The following is a 21,385-nucleotide window of genomic DNA, read 5'->3' on the forward strand; positions in this document are numbered from 1 at the left end:
TGATATATGGTTAATGGTTATGAGAAAGAGACTACAAGGATAAAGTGTTTCAAAACCCGGGCAACATTTAAACCCACAAGCATGGTGGAGCTTCGATCTAATCAAACACACCATTTCACATTTTCTCCTATCCTTTTTTACTTTGTCAAGCCTACCTCAAAAGAAACCAAATTTCAACGTCTTATGGCGCCTTTCTCTCTCCACCTCTCTTTTATTTTATAAAAAGTCGTTGCCCAAATCTCTTTTTCATACATAAAAGCACTCCATTTGTTAGAGTTCAATTGCATTTTATATGCAGGGGATCAAAATCCTCAAGGTAGGATTAAAACTTTTCTATCCATCTCAATTAATCAATACCCAATCATTCTCTAGTTGATGTTATAACCTCGATGGGTGATTTGGTAAGCCCCCAAATTGGACTCACCTAGCCATTGAAAATTCGGACATAACTAAATAATTAAACGATTGTTATTGTAAGTTTTTTATATATATAATTATTTATTAGCGGAGAAGGGTATTCGAACGAGATCACTTCTAACATTATTGAAAAAAGAGTTATCGTAAAATTAAGAACTAATTGGTAATTGTGGTAAGTTGAACTGTATAGGCTAACATAATTAAGTGGATAGTCATTCATATACTTCTTATGTATTAGGTAAGATCAGCATGAAACAAAACATTTTTCCATTTTACTTTTTCCTAGCAATGTATTGAGCCAGCTACAAAAAGAATTATCATCGAATTGGTTGAAAAGCAATCTATCATATGAATTTTTTTTTTTCTACTTCTTTTTTAATGACATGTTTCCACATTCCACTACCCTTTTGCACCCTTATTTTAGTCATAAGTAGGTATACTAACATCATTGCACACATAAGAGCAAAAGTCAAAGATTTCATTCCCTCTAGCATGAAAAGTTGATTAGATATTAAACTATAAGCAGGCCACACAGAGAGAGAGAGAGAGAGAGAGCATATAGAGATGATTATCCCAACATTTCCATTTAATATAATACAACAATCATGTAAAAGATTACCAGTTGGCAATGAAGCTGACAAATTTTCTCCAATGGGGGATGCTACAAAAAAGATTGTGTTGATAGGAGAAGAAAAATTCATATGCTTCATCACTTCAGGCAATCATCAACTTATTGACATAATTAAACAGTCTAGAGTTAATAATAAATTTTACTTCCTCTCCAGCAGCAAATGCTCCGTAGCAAACCGCTCCCTATGTGCATGGTGTGCAAGCTGCTGAGAATTTTTTGTTACTGAGCACAAGCTTGGAGATATATTAAAGCCCACTAATTACTTTATCCTCTATACTTAGATAATTTCGAATATTAAACCTGAAGGAAGGAAATTAAGCCTCATAATGTCCTTGTCATCTTGAGTTTTTATCAAAACTAGCAAAAGTTTACCCTTCTTTCTAATGATAGAAATTTTATAAAAACTTTCAAAAATAACCAAATAATAGGCCTAGGCACCGAACCTAAGCGCAGTTTTTGGCTGTTCTTGGAAAGTTTTTATAAAAGTGCTATCTTTTAGAAGAGGGTACAAGTTACTTTATGGCTAGTTTTGATAAAAACTCAGTCGTCTTCAGAACCAGTTATGCATTCCTTCTCATCCTCATGAAAACCATCAAGAGAAGGGTGTGGAGAGTGTCCTTTTCCGAAGGATCTAATGTGGTCCTTGAGTGACCTTTTGTGCTTGAAATCAGATCCACAGGTGCAATACCATAGCTTCCCACAGTTCTTCTCATGGGTTCTCCAATCTCCCTTAACTGCAAATGTTTTGGCACATTTTCTACACATGAATGGCTTTGCTCCATGCTTTCTCTTGTAGTGAGTTTGGAGAGTTCTGAAGTCTTTCAGTGGCTTGGCTCTTGGGTGATTGATGTTGTTCTTGCAGCCTTGAGCATAGCAATAGCATGGTAGCCTCAGCATTGCGGCTGGTTGTGTTCCTTTGAGAGAATCTGGCCCTTTTCTAAATTCAGATCCGTGGCCCCACATATGCATCTGCAAACCCAATTCAATATATATCTTTTAGTTGAGAAAAAAAGCTGCTCTTAAATTCATTAGTTGACCTCAAACTCGCATAGAAAATATTGAATATGCAACATGAACATATATGTGGTCAAATGTAAAATCAAAATGGAGTTAGAATAAGCTCAATTAATGGTAATTTATTTTATTGGATGAGATTTACCACTAGTGTTCACCCTTCTATGTAGAACTTCTTTTTCTATGTTGCGAACAAATTTCAGAGAACTATCAATGAAAAAGATAATGAACTTAGTCAGTGATTGGCTAGTACATGGTACCAATTTAAGTGAGGGCGTGCATTGTCCATATCTAGTCAAAATATCGATCAAATATGAATAATGCACTACTGAAATTGGTACAAGGTGTGAAACAATTTGTTTTCACTGCTCATTCATGCCCTTGATGTCATGTTTACTTCTACAAATCCAACCAGTTTTCCCCAACCGGCCCCCAGCTTCTTGAAGCCACGCCTTTCAAGACAAAATGGGAAAGGTGATGGAGGGACAAGATCCAAAAGAAATTGAAATATGGAGGTAATAGGATATGCAGAGATTGTCTCCATTTGGAGAAAAACTTGTAAATCACGGGGATAATACTATTCTGCTCTCCCCAAACCACGTATGATAACTTTTCCACATAGTGAAATATGATTAGTTGGGGGAGCAAAACAATGTTATCCCTGTGTCATGTAAAATAAATTGCCAAATGACAAAGAAAGACCAGCCTTGGAAGTGAATCATCCGCGCTCTTCCTCCTCTTGTTGTCTAATTATTAGCAGCTCTTCCTCCTTTTGACATATATGGGTCGACAATAATAAACTCCAAACACACATTTCATGCCAAGATGAACAAGGACAAAAGGCTTTTGAACTTTCTCGGTTTATTTGTTTATATATTTCTCAGCAGAGAAATTAGCATTTGGATGGTAGGTACTATAAACCTAAGCCGCCAATAACAACAGTGTTTTTTGTATAGCACTACATGGGATCTCTCATTGGCATGCATAGTGTGCATGTGTGCATGTTCCTTTTCCCCCCCAGTGAAAACTTTAATGGATAATTTCCTCAAAATCCGGTCTCTTTTTGAAAAGGTCGAACTACGTGATTAAGCAAAGAAAAAGTAAAAGATGCATATATATAATTGTAACTTATCAACCCATTTGTGTAAGTAGCAATTCAACAATTCAATTACTTCCACCACTATACAAGTTACGATTCTAAAAAACTTCACTACAAAGTCTATCCCTTTTCATTATTACTTCCCTTTTCTGCTTTGAATTTTTTTTTCCCCCAATTAGGTTGTAGTTTAAGTTGTTGGTGAAAATTAGTGTTTAAGGTTCTGAAATTAAAAACCCCCACAAAAATTTGTTCAAAAGATATATGATGGGTAAGAATAATTAATATCAACTAACCTGCATGTTATTGTACCTATTGAAGGTCTTGCTGCAAATGGAGCAAGCAAACTGCATCGGCCCAACAAGAATCTGAGCAGGTGTTGGTATCCAAAACCTACTCTCTGCATTAAAAGAGCACCCATGAAAGCTCTTCCTCATGGCTACTCCTTCTTCTTCCTTGAGATCCAAAACCTTTTTATTCTCATGAGGAGTGTCTGATTGATCAGCTTCACTAGTACTATTAGGCAGTCCAATGCGCAAGGCCACTGTAACTTGCCCCATTTTCTCTTCTTTGACTCCAAAACCCTCTTTCTGCACCCCAACATCTTCTATTTTCACCGGCTTGGTGTCCGTAAACTGGCTTAAAAGAGGCAAGCATTGCATAGTAGTGCTATTCTCAGATAAGCATAAAGAAGGGGATGATGATGAAGAAAAAGAGGAAGGTGGCTTCAGCCATTCAATGAAAGGAGGTGCTTGAAAGCACAAATTTTGGCCTTCCACATGATGGTTCCATAAACCCATCTCTAGAGAGAGAGAGAGAGAGAGAGAGAGAGAGGTCCTTGATGAATTCTCTCCTCAGAGGATTTAACCAGACCTTTTGTGGGAAAGCTTCACTTATAGGGTTGATTTATGAAATGTGGTTTGGTTTGTCTTTTTTCGAACTTTTTCTTTCTCCTTTCTTTCTTTTCTACCTTTGGCCTTTGTTTGGTTTAGGGAAGAGAGAGAGAGGGAAAGAGAAAGAATGGTAATGGTGGGGGTACAGATAATGACGTGCAAAATAGAGACTCACCTAAAGGAAGAGAATCCTAGAAGAGTCTGAATATCTGTATTTGTTAGCTATGTACATGCATTTTCTTTTTTTCCTGGTTTTTTCGGTTTAATTATCATATCATGGAATTTGACCTATGTGCACACATTTCTCATACTACATTGACATTTTGCAGATGGCCTCAAATAGCGGAAGGAAAAAGGTGGCAGCATTTGGTCCATACCTAAAAGAAGACGAATATATATATATATACTTTTTTGTTTTTAGATCTTTTCTATTGAGAGAAGCGATAGTATACTAAACTTCACATTATTTATATGGATATTAGGACTAGCTCAGGACCTTTTCCAGAATGAGTAAATCTCCAAATCACTATACTAGTGAGTCCTTTGCAAAACGAAAATATTTTAAAAGAAGCAAAACTGACATTAAGAGAAGCAAAACTGACATTGAACCTGAAACACTTGTGGATTAATTAAAAATTAAAAAATGCATAATGTCGATTAACTTACATTATATACATCCCAACTTTAACGTGTTATATCTGCTGCCGGTTACTGAAATTACAAGTTAAATTTCAAGATTAGCTGCGGATGAATTTGCTTACTTTTTCTTCTACTATGATGTAATCAATTTAATACTAAGTATTTTATCATTCGTAATTGTCAACAAAAATATCGGAGAAATTCACCATCAAACAAATATATATGTAAGTACATCACAAATTTAATTTGGTTCGGATCATCGGATTACCAACCTGTTGTGCCACCTCATCAATCTTTTAGCTGAAGTATGATTGACACCTCCAAGAGCGGAGCCACCTCATCAATCTTTTATCTTCTCAACCTCATCAAGTTTTGTTTGATTCTTTCTAATTCTTCGAATACACAAAGCTGGTTAAGAAGATAAAAATTCTACGGTACTAGTGTCATAAATTATACTGGTAAGTCACCTCTCTTGTGCTTAGCCAACCTCAAATGCAATGTATTCATATCCGCTGCAAATACAGGAACAAATAACAAATTCAAATTGCAATATGGAATTATGAGATTTAATTATATGTAAAGTGTTTGGCTCGTCATTTAGTTTGAAGTACTGGAAGCAAGAAAACGATCCAGAACAGAGGAATCGGTCAGTCGTTAGGTACTGTTGAGAGGAAGAGGTGTGACGGTGGAGGTGGAGGAAGAGGTGAGGCAGTGGTGGTGTTGGTGGCGGACGATGTCATTTAAAAAAAATAATTTGATGGTATTATGGGAATTGAAAAAATTCATTAAGGGCTATTCTATGCTTCTTGTTAAGTCAATCTTTGGCCAAAAAAGCAATATCGAACTGGTCTAAGAGCCAAATTGGGATTGTTGTACTTTTCAAAAAAAGTCACTTTTGCTATGCTTTGAAAATAGTTAGTTGTAAAGTAAAGCAGATTATCCATGTCTGGTAAACAATATTTTGAAAATGCTGTTAGTAGAAAAAGCAGTGTCAAAACCGTTTGGTAAATGTTAATATAAAATTGTTGTAACTGTGAATAATGACTAAAATAGACATGATGTTGAAAGTAATATGTGCTAATCATGTGGTGGTGAAAGAGATGGAGGTGAAGGTGGTGGTGAAAGAGGTGGTGGTAATGGTGATGAAGTTGTAGATGGTGTTGCTGGTGGATGTGGTGCAGAGGAGGATGTGGTGGTGGTGGTGGCAATGGCAGTGGTAGTAGTGGTGGAGGTGGTGTCATTTTTAAAAATTAATGATGGTATTTTGAGAAATAAAAAATTCATTAAAGACTCATCTCTACTTCTCTTGAAAGAAGTTTTGAAAAGCAACTCATAACTTTTAAAGTTGTTGTCAAAAGGTCATTGCTTTTAAAATAATCGGGATATTTTATTTTTACCAAACACCTTAAATTGTTTAACTTTAAAGTGAAACATGTTATTGACCCCCCCCCAAAAAAAAACACAATCCCAAATGGGACCTAAGAACGAATAAAATTTTGGAAAAGAAGATCTTAAAAGAAATTAGGGAGCTCCTCCAACCAAAACATATCCTGACCAGTTGAAAACTACCAAAACATATCCTGACCAATTGAAAACTACGCGTTTGGAATCTACTTAAGAGGGCGTTGAACTCTATTTATGTTTCAGCAAAATCACTTGGAAAAAGTAACTATATTGAATACGCTATCTCCCCAAATAATGGAGGCACAGCGCAGGACACCACCAAAATTAGTGCACTCTCTTTTTTAGCTAACTGTGAGTTTACTTAATTTCAGAAAGTTAAAGCTTGCCGACAACAAGATATTCCCAACCGGATTTTCAGGAGATAAATATGCAAAGTTAACTCTAATCTTCTTTTTTCTTTAAAAAAACCCTTTCTCTTGTATATTCTCTGCACAAGTTTGATTCTCTGTAAGTTACAACCACATCCTTTTAAACTGTTTCAGTTTTTATTTTTCCCCATAAATACAAAGTTGTCAAACTTTTTATAGACATATATGCTTTATGTGAGTGTGACATTTTAGTCTTGTAATTTTGCATAAGTTTTCTTGTTTGAGTTGTTACAAATAGAGTACATTTAGCAGGTGAATGAGACTCGTTTGGAGTACTTAAGTGCTTTTAACAAAAGTGCTTTCATTATAAAAATCTTGAATTTTCATAAAAAATTCAATCGCTTCCTGAAAAAGCACTTGAGAGTGCTTTCTGAAGAAGCACATAGCAGTGCTAAAGTTCTTCTATGAGTAAGCGCTTCTAAACTTTTTTATTAAACGCCGTCATAAGTGATTTTAATTGTCAGAAAGTGCTTTTAGCCTTTTCAGAAGCACTCCCAAACATTCTTATGAAACTGAATGGCATGCAAAATCTTGGAATAAGTTTATTTATAAAGGAATATTGTGTTGATGTAGCATTGTTTTATAAGGGCCACATATGAGCAAAAATTATTCTGAATAGTTAAAGTAGCAAATTCGTAAGGGGAGAAAACTACAGTGAGGTTTGGCACTTAGTCCCTACATATCTTTGTCTCTGAGTCACTTTTGGGAACTATACAAAGACTAGAAATAACATAAAAAGAACAAATCAACATCTACGATACTGTGAGTCTTGTGTTGAGGATATTTTTTCAACTTAGTAATTATCCTCTGTGAAATTTGAACTAAGAATTTCGTACAACAAAGTGCAAATTGTGGTTTAGGGTTATTTGGAAAAGACGAAAAAGACAAAACCGTACAAAACCCTAACATCTCGCTCAATGTATTTGGATTAATTTTTTGTAGTTACTCTGTTTCTGTATTTATATTAACTTTATGAAGTTATTTGTATTGGCCCTTGTCATTAACGTCTTTATACATATTTGTCACTTTTTGCTTATTCTAATCCTCATGTATTTTTCCAACAACAAAAAAAAAAAATCCTTATGTATTTATAAGAATAATTTCTTGTAAAGAAGGTAATTTATAGTGTTCATGGGACAACTTTTTCGCAGCCAAATTGCAAAAACAACTTCCCGTGACAATACTTTCCCACTTTTCATTATTTAATAAGAAAAAAAGAGCATGTAAATTGGAGTTAGGTACACTCTCTGGAGGACATCTGTAGCAAATTACGACTTTATTGCATGTAACTTTTTCACCTAAAAAAAAGAGAGATTCACTATTATACCTAATATAGGAGTCCAAATTATTAAAAAAACCCTATATAAAATGGACTTTAGAAACACACTTAAAGCCCATTTGCAACATGACAAAAAGGCTTTTAACTTCTTTTAAATTACAAAACTGTCATTGATTTCTTAAAACAAACTCAACCTCAAAACCTCATAAAAAAGCCCAAAATACTCAATAAGGTATCAAAATAATTTAATAATTAAAATAAAATTCAATAGGGCCACTTGTAATTTTTTGGGTTTTTTTTTTGTTTTGTTTATAAAAATTAAATGGAGTAGGGTTTATCTATATTATTAATGCTAAGAATGGATATATAACTAAATATCTCAACAACAAAAACAACAAAAAAACTTACCATAGCTATGGAAGATTAATGAAATTTAATTATCTTTTATTTCAGAAGAAATTTTCGAGGTAAAGAAATTAGTCTGACATATTATATGCTACTCAATTGGGCTCCATGTTGCAAATTGCATCATGATGAAATGATAGCAAGAACGCGTTAGCATAGAAAAACAGGAAAAAGGTGTATATGTTTGTTCGGATTTATTGACTTAGACTTTGAGGGATACTCAAGAAAAGTGATTGGGATCATTTCATAGTTTTTTTATGTATTACATTTCGTCTTTAGTTAGTTAAGATTCTTTTTTTTTTTTTTTATCAAGCTTAGAACTTAGATTATTTTTAAAACTAAATTACACCTTTGTCCTTTTGATTTAGGTTTGATTCCACTTTCATACATATTATGTAGTTAAAATTTTAAAAGTCTAACATCTAATGAAACTGTGTAATTCGAGCACCACGTAATCTAACCTCTAATCAAGTAACTATGAAATGAGTGGCGCACTGGTTTTATATAGGTTCTTTTCTATACCTTAAAATTAATACATATTTCTCTTTTGTAATTATTCCTAGGCAGCACATACTTTTTGCACATTTAGTTTTGCAAAAGATGTGTGTTTTTGTTTTTGTTTTTGTTCTCGCGTTATACTGGAAGAGATCGAACCCTGCATATTTTCTAATAATGCCTAACATTTTTTCATGCTCTTCCTTACCATTTGAACTAATCTGAAAAGTGGGGTTTTCTCATTTGGTTAGAGGGGGCCGTGATCATGGCTACAGATTGTGCAGTGATCCATCTCTATTCATGACTAGATATGAAGTTTAAGTCCCATTGCAAAAAAATACAAAAAAATGTAATTTTCTAGTTTTATTTTCATTGATTTCGACCAAGTCTTTCCGATCGTTCCAGTCAATTTAAATTCCTCTAATTAAACATCCACTCGAGTAAAAGTAAAACCCAAGGCTGTTCAAGCTTGTTGATATTCCATTAGGTAGAAACATTGGCTGCTGGGTGGACCTTGACCCAAGTCTTCTCTCTCCTTCTAATCACATATGGCAGTTTTGAGACGTTTAGATCTCAATGGGAGAATACCAAACAGGGTCTGCAATTTCAAAGTGAGGAGGATTTTCCATTGGAAAATTATTGAAGTGTGGCTTATGTCTAGGCCCTATGCTATTCCTTCTTTCAAATTGAAACCTAATGTTTTGTTAGATTCTAAATCTTCATCATGGCCTCAACGATTAAATGTAACTACCGAGTGAGGAAAAAATTGTTTCTAACTAAGAAAAAGAAATGGGATTTGATGCCAACTAACAAGACCAGGTTGGTTCTCAAGTATTGACTTGAGCAAATCAACACGCTCTTTCTAGTTTTAATTTTTCTGGCATTTACATCATTGGATTAGCTAAGCATGGCGAATGGCTATGACTTTAAGTAAACCTTTCTTCGCATATCATGTGTGGAGCATAGGTTTGGACTTTTATAGGGTATACGGCGAGAAAGGTCGGGGGAGGGGGAGGAGGAAAGAAAGAAAATAAAAAGAAAATAAAAGGAAGATGGAAAGGAGGAAAAATGGGGAGTATGATGTGATGTGGGCCCTTTTCAATTTTTTAACGGTGGTGGTGAGCATACATCTTTGATTAATCTGGTGAGCAAAAATGCTCCCATTTTTACCACCAAACCTCCCCAAAAAAAAATATTATATAAAAAATAAAATAAAAAAACCATACATCCTAGCATGTAAAATCATGGAACTCTGCATCCACCCATTGCTAGTTCATACAAAAAAAATAACCTCATTTATAGTTATTTTTTATGTTTAAAAAAATGAACATTATTTTGACCCCAAAAAAAAAAAAACAAGATGAGCGTTATTATAGTTTTTTTTATTGCTTATATGAATCATGAAATTTCATTCCACTGCAAAACACCAAATACAACAAAGAGCGTCGCACCTCCAAGTCACCACTAGGTCACAAAGTTGGCAACAAAGAGTGCTTGAGCAAGAGATATGAGATTGCGTCACCAAGGTTGCTAGCTACGATGAAAATATTATGACCAAAAAAAAAAAAAAAAATCTTCAAATTTGCACATAAAATAACTTTATTGGGCCTAAGCCCGCTGTATGGGCAAAAATTTTGGGGACCATGATGGGAAGGGGCATTGTACTAGATAAAGTATTTTGTGATACTAAAAGTTGTTTTACAAATTTGCAAACCAATGGCATTCACAACATACATCCATCTACGCTGGTTTGGTTTTACTTATTGTTTATTAGATTTCATAAAGCTATTCTGCTAAAATCCAGCGATCCTATATCGTTCAAAAATGGTCACGGGCTAGGGGCTTATCTTGCCTTTTGGCATGCCCTTGTCTTTCCGGGGCTATTATGCATTGCTGTAGTGGGTTTTCATGGCCTAGGGGCCTTTGGCCATGGCAAGCCACACCAGTGGAAATGGTCTTATAAGCCATTGCAAGGTTTTGTAACTTTTCAATATGCGACATTTTAATTTTATATTGTCACAAGTTATGCACGTTTGGCGAATTTTCAAGTCTAACATATTGACAACACATATTGGGTGAGTTGGAGCACGTGTGATTGTGGGTCTTCAACACATAGGCGAACTTATTATAAGGGGCAAGAAGGTGCAGCACCTCTTCTCGCTGAAAAACTAGTCATCGTGCTTGATTTCCCCTCTGCCCAAACCAAGAGCGGTGCACTCCAGGCTTTCAACCATTTGCCTCAACAATGTTTGTTGCGCTTCGCATTGCTGCCTTGCGCGCAGGCTGGGTAGGAAGACTTTTGGCATAAAAATAAAATAAAAATCCTGGCTAAAACGACGTTATTTTGGACTATGCACCAAAAAAAGAAAAAGAAATAAAGAGGAAACTGGACAGACAAAGACCATGGGCTTTAAACAAGGCCTGTTGCATTTCGTGGGCTTAGTTTTTTTTTTTTTTTTTTTTTTTTTGGGTTTGAGGTTTTCTCTCTTATTTAAGTAAGGATTACAAAAGAATTTTTAAAAAAAGGAAACAACTCTTTTATATAAAGATTGACATCTCGTGTTGCCCTATAGTAATGTACAATCTGAATGCTGCGTTTTTTTTATTCTTCTTGAACACTGCTAATAAAAAAATAAAAAAAAAGTAAATCGTTTTGTTTTTTCCTTCTTGACCAAAAGCCAATTTGTTTCTTGTTCTTTTTTTTTTTTTTGGGTTATCTACTAATTGTTTAGACCTTTTCGAACCAGCTGGATATATATGATAATGGGTTTCTTAGGGGAAAAAAGGGAGCGCACGAAGCCCAAAAGCAACCAATTACAGCCCAGAGACAAAGGGCCAGGGATCGAAAGACATTTGGGACCGAAGAAGTATTTCAGTCCGATGAAGCTTACTAGACTGAGCAAAACGGGAATGGTCGGATGGGTCATGACCGAAGAAGATCTTCCCACCGTCCATAATCTACATGAGAAAATCATTCTACCATTAAAATTTGGCAATTATATACAACCACGTGTATAGGATGATGCACAGACGATTAGACGTTTTAGTAGGGTCACCACATTTGGTTCGACCAAAGACCTCTGCTGAAGGCTATAAATAGAGGACTCCAGGCCAGCACCAACCAAAAGCCTCTAACGAGCAACCCAAATTTATCTTTTATCATGTCTCTTCAGTATCTTTAAAATGCTATCTTAGGAGTAGGAGCAACTATTGACAACTATCGCAAAAATCCCAGAAACTGTTTTGGGATTTGTGGGCAGTACCCACTTCATTCCGTTCGTTAATATATCAACAAGAAAATCCTTTTGACACCTGCATTTCTTAAGTATTTTTCTTGAGCACCATCCAATCCATCCAGATACTTTAAGACAACCTCATTTCCCAAAGTTGTCGAAACCCACCGAGTCACCAAGCTTAGTGCCACCATCGCCGAGCTATCGAGTTCAGCGACCCATTTGCCATACCAACTATCTTAATAATTTCAACGGCTGAGACTTGTTCCTCTCTTGGCCAACAGTCGTTTGCAAAGAAGTCAAATCACATGCAACTCGCTCGATATCATAAATGAAATTGAGGTTAGCCACCCATAACTAATTGCATGGGTGAGTATCCTAACACCTTATAAGCCCTTACAAAGTTTTGTAACTTTCGAGTATGGAACATTTTACCTTCACATTCTCACAATACTCTCTTACTTTGCATTGGTTTCAACTTCCGAGTTAAGATGTGATCCCTTACAATATGACTTGGAAAAGAATATTGTGTTAGTTTAATTTTAATGTGGACTTTTTTGATATTTAATAAGTTTTAACATTTTACTGGTCTTGACATTAGGCCACGATCTATTAGTAAATAACTAAACTGGTTCTTTAGGTGTTGGGAGTACAGTGGCAAGAATAAAATAATTGGACTCCCATTTGGTGACCAAGACTCCTTATGTAAGTTTCAACCGCTTGACCGATGGCCTGTTGTAGTGTGGGGATACTTTTAAAGTGCAACATGCACTAGATTCTTGGATTATGGGAGTGCTCCTAGCACGTATGGCTTGTTGACCCCCATTTTCCGTTCAATTTTCTTGTTTTTGATTATTCCTCCTTGGTGGTAATGGCGGATTTGCGAAGGTGGCACTGCTGGTGTGTTGGTGGGGCGAGTGTGGTTTAAGTCTAGATGTAGGGTTTTTTGTTTGATATGGTTATGGGCAGTGTCTATGTACTCGAGCTTTAACTTGGTTAAATTTCTGTTTTGTATCTTTATGTTGGGTCCATTTGCTCTACTTGTTGGTATGGGCTGCTTTGTTTGGGCTTTCCAGCTTTTGTAATGCTTTCAACTCTTAATAGTCTGGCAGAGTTATGAATCAAGTTTAGCTGGAGTCCAGCCAAGCCTTAACCTAAATCGTTGCTCATGTGATTCGTATTTTACTGTACAGGGCGGATTAAGGTGAAATTTAATTGCTTGACTATATCTTAAATTTTCATTCTGTTTTTGTTTATTTATTAAATCTGAACGGAGTGAGATTTGTCCAAAACTGGAACCGATTTTTTATATGTTTTTTCTTTAGCAAATTTGAAAAAGGTGAGGTTATTTATAAGGGATCGATACTTTGAAAATGCATGACTTATTATTTCTTATGTGAAAATTGAAAGGGGGTCCGTTTTTAATTTTTGCACATTGTCGCATATGCGTCTTTTTTTTATTTTTTATTTAATTTGAGGTTCTTTCCTATTGAGAGGGGCGATAGTACTAAACTCACACACATTATATGGATACTAGGACTCGAACAGAACCTTGTATGCGGGAGTAAATACTCCAAACCACTACACTAGTGAGTCCTTTGAGCATATGTGTCTTTTGTCCCAATCAAATCGACAAATTGTGCTCAAATTGTATAGCGGAAGATCTTTAGAAATTAAAGCATAATATTGATTTTATACATTATGCATTTTGCATGAGGTGTGCGTGCGGCTTTCTCAATAGCACCCATACATAAACATGTATATAAAGTTAAGAAAACTATTTCCTAGTCTTAAGAGAATCTACACTTTTGGATTTGGAGGAGGAAGCAGCCATTTGGAACCCTGAATATAGCCAAGGTTGAGGAAAGGTTTGATTTGTTCCTCATTTAGCTGTTTGGTGTATTTTACTCTCCCAACCATACTTGAACCTGGACTCGAACACTTGTATTCTCCATAAAACACAGTGCTGAATATAACAACAAATACAAAAAAAATTGAAACTATTAATTAACTCTCAAAACCATTCAATTATATGAAAATGCTTAATTAATTAGTGTGTTTTTTAATTTGCTTACCTGTCACGTTCGGGGCAGTTCTTGTTGTTCCAACTGGCCGGGTGATGACCTCGGACATGCTGGTGTAGGCAAAGATCACCCTGGGACTGGTCCTCCAAGCCCTGCCCAAATACGTGCCATTTCCAGTCCCAGCTATGTTGCAAAGTGGACAAATGAGTATCCAAGTATCCTCTAAAGTCGAGTCCCTTGCTTGTGCTGTTATCACTGTCATTTCATTATTCCCCAGCACATGTAACTCAGTGTTCTGCAACCATTAATTAACTACCCATCAAAACCATGATATAATACATAGACAACAAATAGTTGAGTTATAGTGAAGAGTTATTCGTATACATAACGTTTCTCACACAACATGTACGTGAAATTCTCTGTTATAAGAAGAGACTCGCATTTAGTGATTTGATTTGTAAATCATGTAGGGAGAGTTAACAAAAGTTCCTTTATAAGTTTTCCTTTTATTTATGAATTATAGGGAGAGTTTGGGTGGCATTACCAAATAGAGAGACTTTCCACTTCCAAAGATGAAATCCACAGTGCCTTCAATAAAGTAGTCTTTGAAAAAATGATTGGCCTTGTCATCACAAAGTGTGTCCTAAAAACCAATCAACATGCAATTGAATAAGGCTGACTTGTTCCCCGACACCCTTAATGCCAATACATGTTCTCCCACTTTTTCCCATCTGGCCTTGGCGAAGAGTTCTTCACACAACCACAAATCAACGTAAATTATAATGAAACAAAAATATTAAAAGAAAGTTAATTAAAAAAAAAAATTTGCGTGTGATGATAATATCACGTTACATGAAATATTTCTCTCAAACGTGAGACATTTATGTACCTTAATAATAAGGTTAGCTGCCACGAAGTAGTCGGATTCGGCAATCACTGTGCACCCACAGATTCCATACTTTTGGGTTGTACCAGCAAAGGTCAAAGTTGGCATATTTGTTGGAGAGCCATAAAATGTAACAAATGGTTTATTCCGTGGAATTGTGATTTTCTCATTGTACTCTCCCCCTCCAATGTACACAATGACACGTTTGGTGTTGTCAGCCGGAATGCTATTAACGGCGCAGTGATGGTCTTGAATTCTCCACTTCCGTCTTTCATAACCTTGACAACGGTTTGACCAACCTCACTGTTACAAGGGTAGGGTCAGCGTGCCCTGCCGTTCTTTGTACGAATTCGCGTTGTTATTGAACCACACGTTGACTTGGGAGTCGTCGGCTGGTACCGGTGTATCATCATCTGCCACAACTATAGTGGCGGTGAGGAGAATTAATGTCACGGTTAGAGCTGCATGGACATCCAAGCATGTGTTTTTTCCGGCCATTTTTATTGTTTATTTTCTGGTTCCTGGTTTCGAGTTTTTGCACTGTATTAGGTGTTGTTGATTAGAATGGTGAATAGAAGGCTTTGATTTTAGAGTCCACTATGCAAGAGCTGGTTAAGGCACAATGCACATTGAGAGGGATTAATCCTAAATTTGTGGGTTTTGGAGAGCTTCTTGCACATTTTAGTTCCTAATTAGGGGCTTATGTTCATTTAGATTTCAGTTACGCATTTTGTATTTGTTCAATAACAAAAAAAACACTAGCTTGTAGCTAGCTCTATGGCTTAATTTGGGAAGGCATAAGAGGACATAATTGTGGTATTATTAAGAGAGTTCACTTTGCCATCACATATAGAATCCTAGTTATACCCTTGATTATTAAGGATAGTCACACATTCGCAACGGCGAAACCACCTTTAGACTAGGTTGGGCTCCACGCGTGTAGAAATATCCAGAAAAATAGGGATTTAGAGCTAATTTTAGGAAGTTCACCCCATTTAGTGAAAGCTCACCTCATTCTATAAAAAATTAGTCCTCTCAAACCTAATGTAGCTCCTTTAGTGGAGAAAAAAAGGAGAGTAAAAGAGTTGACAATTAATCTTGTTGATATATTGACAATATTATATTATATAAGAGCATTTTTGCTCACCACTTTTAACCTAATGTGTATTTTCATCACCATTCTCAAGACTTGACGCATGTCTATGGGTAGTAGAACCGTAGTTTTTTGTTTTTTATTTTGTGTTTTGTGTGTGTATGTGTGATAATATTATAATGAGAGAGAAACAATACTCCTACTCAAAGGTGGATGAAATTAATTACTTTATTACAACTGGACTTGTTACTTATTGTTACTTAATTTTTATCTTTAAAAATTAATATATGATCATTTAGAAGTTAAGCAATTAAAAGTCTAGTTCTAGGATCTAGGTCACTTTGCGCTGCAAGGAAGGCTACATGGGTTAGATAAGCTCTTGAACATCTTCCAATCGTGAACTATAACCGTCAGATCAGCCACCTTAACATCTATAGGGCTCGTTTGCTACACAAGACTGTCTTGGCATGGACTGCGCGTAGGGACTATCTTGACTTGGTCTAAGTTGGATAACACTTATCTTATGTTTGGTGTATGCTTGGATTAAGACTAGATTTTTTTTATTTTTTCAAAAATATCTATATATATGTATATGTGTATAAATACATATATTATGTATATGTATATATGTATTTTATAATATATAATATATATGTATATATAACATATATGTGTATATACATGTATATATGTATATTATAATAATATAAAAATATATATATGTGTGTGTGTGTGTGTATAGGTATATATATATATATATGTATATTATAATATATAAGGGTATGTTGCAATAATAATATACATGTATATACGTGTATATATGTATATTATAATATATATAATAAAAATATGCATATATAATATATATATATATATATAGATACAGTCCCCTTCTATTGAGGGATCCCTCAAATAATTTTATTTGAGGGACGCCCTTTAGGGTACCCTACAATTTTTTTTCCAATGATCCAAATAATCTATTTTTTAGGTCTTCATTCATAGATCATCCTTACAAAAAATTAGACAAATCAGAAACCATTTTGACATCCAATTGTGTCCTACAAAATCAATGAATACGGTGCTTCAAGAAAATACTAAAATTTCAATAAATCAATTGAATAGTCAAATGATATCGGATTCAAGTGATTTTTTGTATAAATGATCTTTGAATGTGTATCTACAAAATAGACGGTTTGGATTAGTGAAATACAATTCGGAGTGGGCCCTACAAGCAGTGGCGGAGCTAGGAATCGAAACACAAGGGGTCTTAGTGTAAAAGTCCCAAAAAAAAATTTAGGATGGAATCAACATATATATTCTACATATGCAAAAAAATGAAAATAAAAACTCACATTGTTACTGAAAATTAGTGTGATAAACATCTCTAAGAATTTCATACTTCACTTACGCACTAAACACAAAAACTTGAGACATCATTTTATTCGAGATCACATAGAAAAGGGAGGGAGGAGAGAGGAGATTATGTAGTTACCCTAAATTCCTTAATTAAACTGCTGCCTAAGTTTTAATTTAAAAAAAAATTAGAATGGCATGCACAGGCTGAGGCGCAAGAGTGGCAGAAGTTGCAGCTTTGGATAGATATTAAAGTGTAAACTTTGTTATTACTGGGGGCAAGAATGCTTTGTGATGGTCCAGAGGCCAATAGATAGCAATTTGCCATTTTGCTTTGACTTCAATTATAGTGTCTCACAGGCGAACTCAGAATTTTTTTAGCGGAGGTGCAATACTGACTAAATATGAAAAATGGTTTTTCGGAATAATCATTTTCTCAAGAGAATTTTTGGCGGCTTTTATTCTCTACACATCAAATAAGAAAACTTGATTTTATGGGATTTTAGTATGAAATATATATTGACTTAATGAGCCATCATTTTTAGCCTAAATCATATTTTGCACTAAAACCGAATTTTCATATTTTGATTTGGTGAGAATTTGATTTTCTAGTATTTTTATTTGAATCCAAATAGGGGGTACTTCCTTATTTACATTGTAAACTTAAGTAAATGGAGTAATATAAAAATAAATAGAAGTAAAAGGACAAAGACATTTACTTAAATGTTGAAAATGAAAATAAGCAGTAACAAAAGAAAATTGGGGGTTTTGGAATGGAGGAATCGGATTTGTGGAGAAGGAGAGGCTGGAGGATACGCTGGTCATTATCTTTTTTCTTTAGACCTGGCCCAAAACGACGTCGTTTTGGCCAGGTCATTTAAAAAAAAATTCCATGGGCCAAAACGACGTCGTTTTGCCCAGGTTGTTTTTTTAAAAAAGAAGCACGCCAGCCAGCCTCCTTCTTCAACCTTTCAGCGAACTCTTCCTTATTATATAGGTGTAATACATATATATTTATATATATATATTTATAATATATACATGGGTATAATACATATATATATATACGTATATTATAATATAATATATATATGGGTATGTTATAATAATAATACACATGTATATGTATATTATAATACACATATGGGTATAATATATATATACACACATATATGTATATATATACATTAGATATATACACGTATGATATTATTATGATCTTAATATGTACATGTGTGTGTATATACATATATATATATATATGTATGTATATATATACACATATGTGTATATATGTACATTATAGTATATGTGTATGTAAGTATAATATAATATAATATAATAATAATAATAATAATAGTAGTAGTAGTAGTAGTAATATATGTTATTAGTATTACAATATATAATATATGCATCTTATACATTGGTGAGCATGGGACTAGTTAATCCTCCCTTTCCACATGGGTTTAGTAGTCCCCTCCTAAGGAGGTGTTTTTGGTGGGCCCGGTATTAACAATCTCATCTAAGACTAGGATTAGATGAAACAAATATGGTACTAAATTTAGTCCAAGCCAAGCTTATGTAATGAACGACCTCTTAATAAATAGCGCTACTTTGACCCATAAAAATATCATTTGGCGCAATTTACCAAATCCTATGTAAGATGCATGCGCTCCTTTTGTAGGGGCTTTTTCTTCCAGCTACTACGGCCGATCTTTGTAAAGGGCAAAATGGAAGAAATTGCCCCTTGAGCTTGAGTTCGAAAATTAAGCCCCAAAATACCTCGAAAAGGCAGTAGAGCCTTAGGAAGTATTTTGGTTATCTTCACCAACGAGAATAATGGTAACTTGCAGATAGTTTTGGCATGCTTACAGATAGTCTTTTCAGCTCAGCATGAGTGGCATGTGGCATGGGAGCAAAATCAACATGGGTTTAGCACTAAGAGAGAAATTAGGCTTGGTTTATGAGAAAAGAAAGTGTTTAAGTAAGGAATGAGGTGTTTTGTGAGGAATTCGACTAGGGAAAGAGGAAAAAGAAAGGCAGAGTTCTTTCATGAAAAACAAATTGGAGAAGAAGATGAATTGCAGTGCACGAGTCTGAGTTTTGCAAGATAGAGAGAAAAGCTTGCTCTCTGCAGGTTGTGAGTTGTTTTTGTTGGGTAGGGGAAGGCTCAATTTATAGCTGCCGGAAATCACCAATTTTCAAGAAACCCTAATGGCTTCTACTTACTTTGGCTAAGCTTTTCTTCCTTTCTCCTCCCCTTCTCTGACTTCCCTTTCTTGGCAAAGATTGCTTCTGTCTATTTTCATGAATTCAGGGGATTTGGGGCTCAACATCCTCCTTTCCCATGGTGTGCAATGGGAGCTTCCACTCTTGGTTTCTGTTTTTTCTTCTTTTCTTTCCTCTTCCTTGGCTGAATCTGACGAAGGAAAAGAGGTGAAAATACATGCTGGTCCAAGGGATGCTTCTGACAGCATGCGGGATGGTATTCATCGGTTCTTTGGATGTCTCTGGCTTGAGACTGGTTTCCAATGACTTTGCTTAAGGAGTCTGCCATCTGCTCTTCACGTGTCCTCTGCTTTCTCCAAAAGCTGAGGTTTTTTGTGGGCTATTTTAGGATTTTTATATGGGCCAAGGTGATTTCCTAAGCAAAAGGGCTTTTACTAAACATTGGGCTTCTTAGTTTGGACTTTATTTTGGTTGGGTTGTTTTGCTTGGGTATTGGGCTACTTTTCTTTCTTGTGCTTACCCACATGTTTGGGCCTAAGAAATGGGCTTGAGTCTCGAGGCTCCCAAGCAACCCGAGACTTTCCATTTCTCGGTCCATCAATGGGTCTCATGTTGATTTATCACCATCCATACCACAACCCACTCAAGCAAGCCCCGGGTATTTGAGTGGCTTGGGGCCCACTTAAGCTTGTGGCGTGATTAGGTGCGGAATGATAATTCCTTGCTTAGCGTGGCGTGTCGTTTGGCGTGGCATGTGTGCAAGCGCATATGATGAACTTTCGCATGCCCAAATCGGGTTTCTTCTTGGTAAAGCATCACATTGGGCCGAGAATTTATTTGGGCCGAACCGTGAATATTTTGGGCCTCAACATTAGCCCCCTTGATTATTGGGGCCATGAATGTGTATTGAAATGGTCCGAATAATCAATTTTCAGCCCAAAATAAATTACCATGGCATGGCATGGCATGGGTTTAGGAGCAACTCAAGGATAACAGGTTAAGAGTCTCTGAAATTACAGCCAGGTCTTTTCCGGGAAGGTTGGAGGGGTCACAATGGTCCCACTTAAAACCCAATCATTCTTAAACACCGAGGGTGTTGCCTTGAAGAACTTTCCTAGACACTGTAATTTTGAAGGTCACTTACTAGAGTTACCAAGAGTTGACCTTATTTTGTGGCATGATATAGAAGAAAATGCTTGGTGGATTAGCTCAAGATAACTACTTAGCTCGCATGATTTATTTGCTTGAGTGACTAGAGAGGCTTGATTTTGCATGATTGTGGTTTGCAAGAGTTGCATTGACTTGTGTATCTAATATTAGTTATGTATGCTTGATTTTGGCTTGCATGATTTGCTTTGACTTGTATATTTGGTATTTGGCTTGATGCTTAGCATTGGTATGTATGCTTTATTTTGGCTTGATACTTGGTATTGGCGTGTATGCTTGATTTTGGCTTGCATGCTTGGATGCTTGGTTTTGGCTAAGGTAGCATGGTTTAATATGGCTTTTAGGACATTTAGCATGGTGGATGTCATTTGACAGTAGCCGGACGTGCTAGTGGATAGTGGGGATCCAATCTTAGAGTTGCGGATGCTATAAGCTTGGATTCACCATTGTGTTTGACTTTACAGTACCAGCCTCCGAACACTTTGAATTTAGAGGATAATGTAAGAAGGTTTATTACATTAAAGCTACTAAAGTGATCTTCTAATCAACTTAGGATTACAAAGACTTATTGTTTATTAGGAACTCAAAACCTATCTCGATTAGGCAAGCCTCAAACAGTGTTCAATAAGGATAATGAAGGCTTAAGGGTTCCTAGTTCTACAAGGATTGGAATGGATTAATCCTATAGCATGAAGGATA

The 21,385-nt window shown here is 35.6% G+C and overlaps 1 protein-coding gene and 1 pseudogene across 1 annotated transcript; both read right to left on the minus strand.

Annotated features, from left to right (window-relative positions):
• Nucleotides 1-976: 976 nt before the first annotated feature.
• On the minus strand, nt 977-4,093 carry LOC148921624 (zinc finger protein WIP3-like). Its single transcript, XM_089044282.1, has 2 exons — nt 3,455-4,093; nt 977-2,017 (listed from the first exon to the last, which is right to left on the minus strand). Exons 1-2 carry the CDS (start codon nt 3,956-3,958, stop codon nt 1,589-1,591), a joined length of 933 nt encoding a protein of 310 aa, XP_088900408.1. The 5' UTR covers nt 3,959-4,093; the 3' UTR covers nt 977-1,588.
• A 9,641-nt stretch (nt 4,094-13,734) lies between these two features.
• Nucleotides 13,735-15,342, minus strand: LOC103328110 (putative pectinesterase 63; annotated as a pseudogene).
• Between the last annotated feature and the right edge of the window lie 6,043 nt (nt 15,343-21,385).

The sequence above is a fragment of the Prunus mume genome, linkage group LG1 (genome assembly GCF_029339155.1).
Source record: "Prunus mume cultivar Tortuosa linkage group LG1, ASM2933915v1, whole genome shotgun sequence".
NCBI lineage: Eukaryota > Viridiplantae > Streptophyta > Magnoliopsida > Rosales > Rosaceae > Prunus > Prunus mume.

Bases quoted from the DNA above. Each gene is read 5' to 3' on its own strand.
- LOC148921624 (XM_089044282.1), bottom strand. From the start codon at position 3,958: ATGGGTTTATGGAACCATCATGTGGAAGGCCAAAATTTGTGCTTTCAA. The intron at 2,018-3,454 runs GTTAGTTGATAT...TTGGGTTTGCAG, and splicing joins ATAGGTACAATAACATGCAG to ATGCATATGTGGGGCCACGG.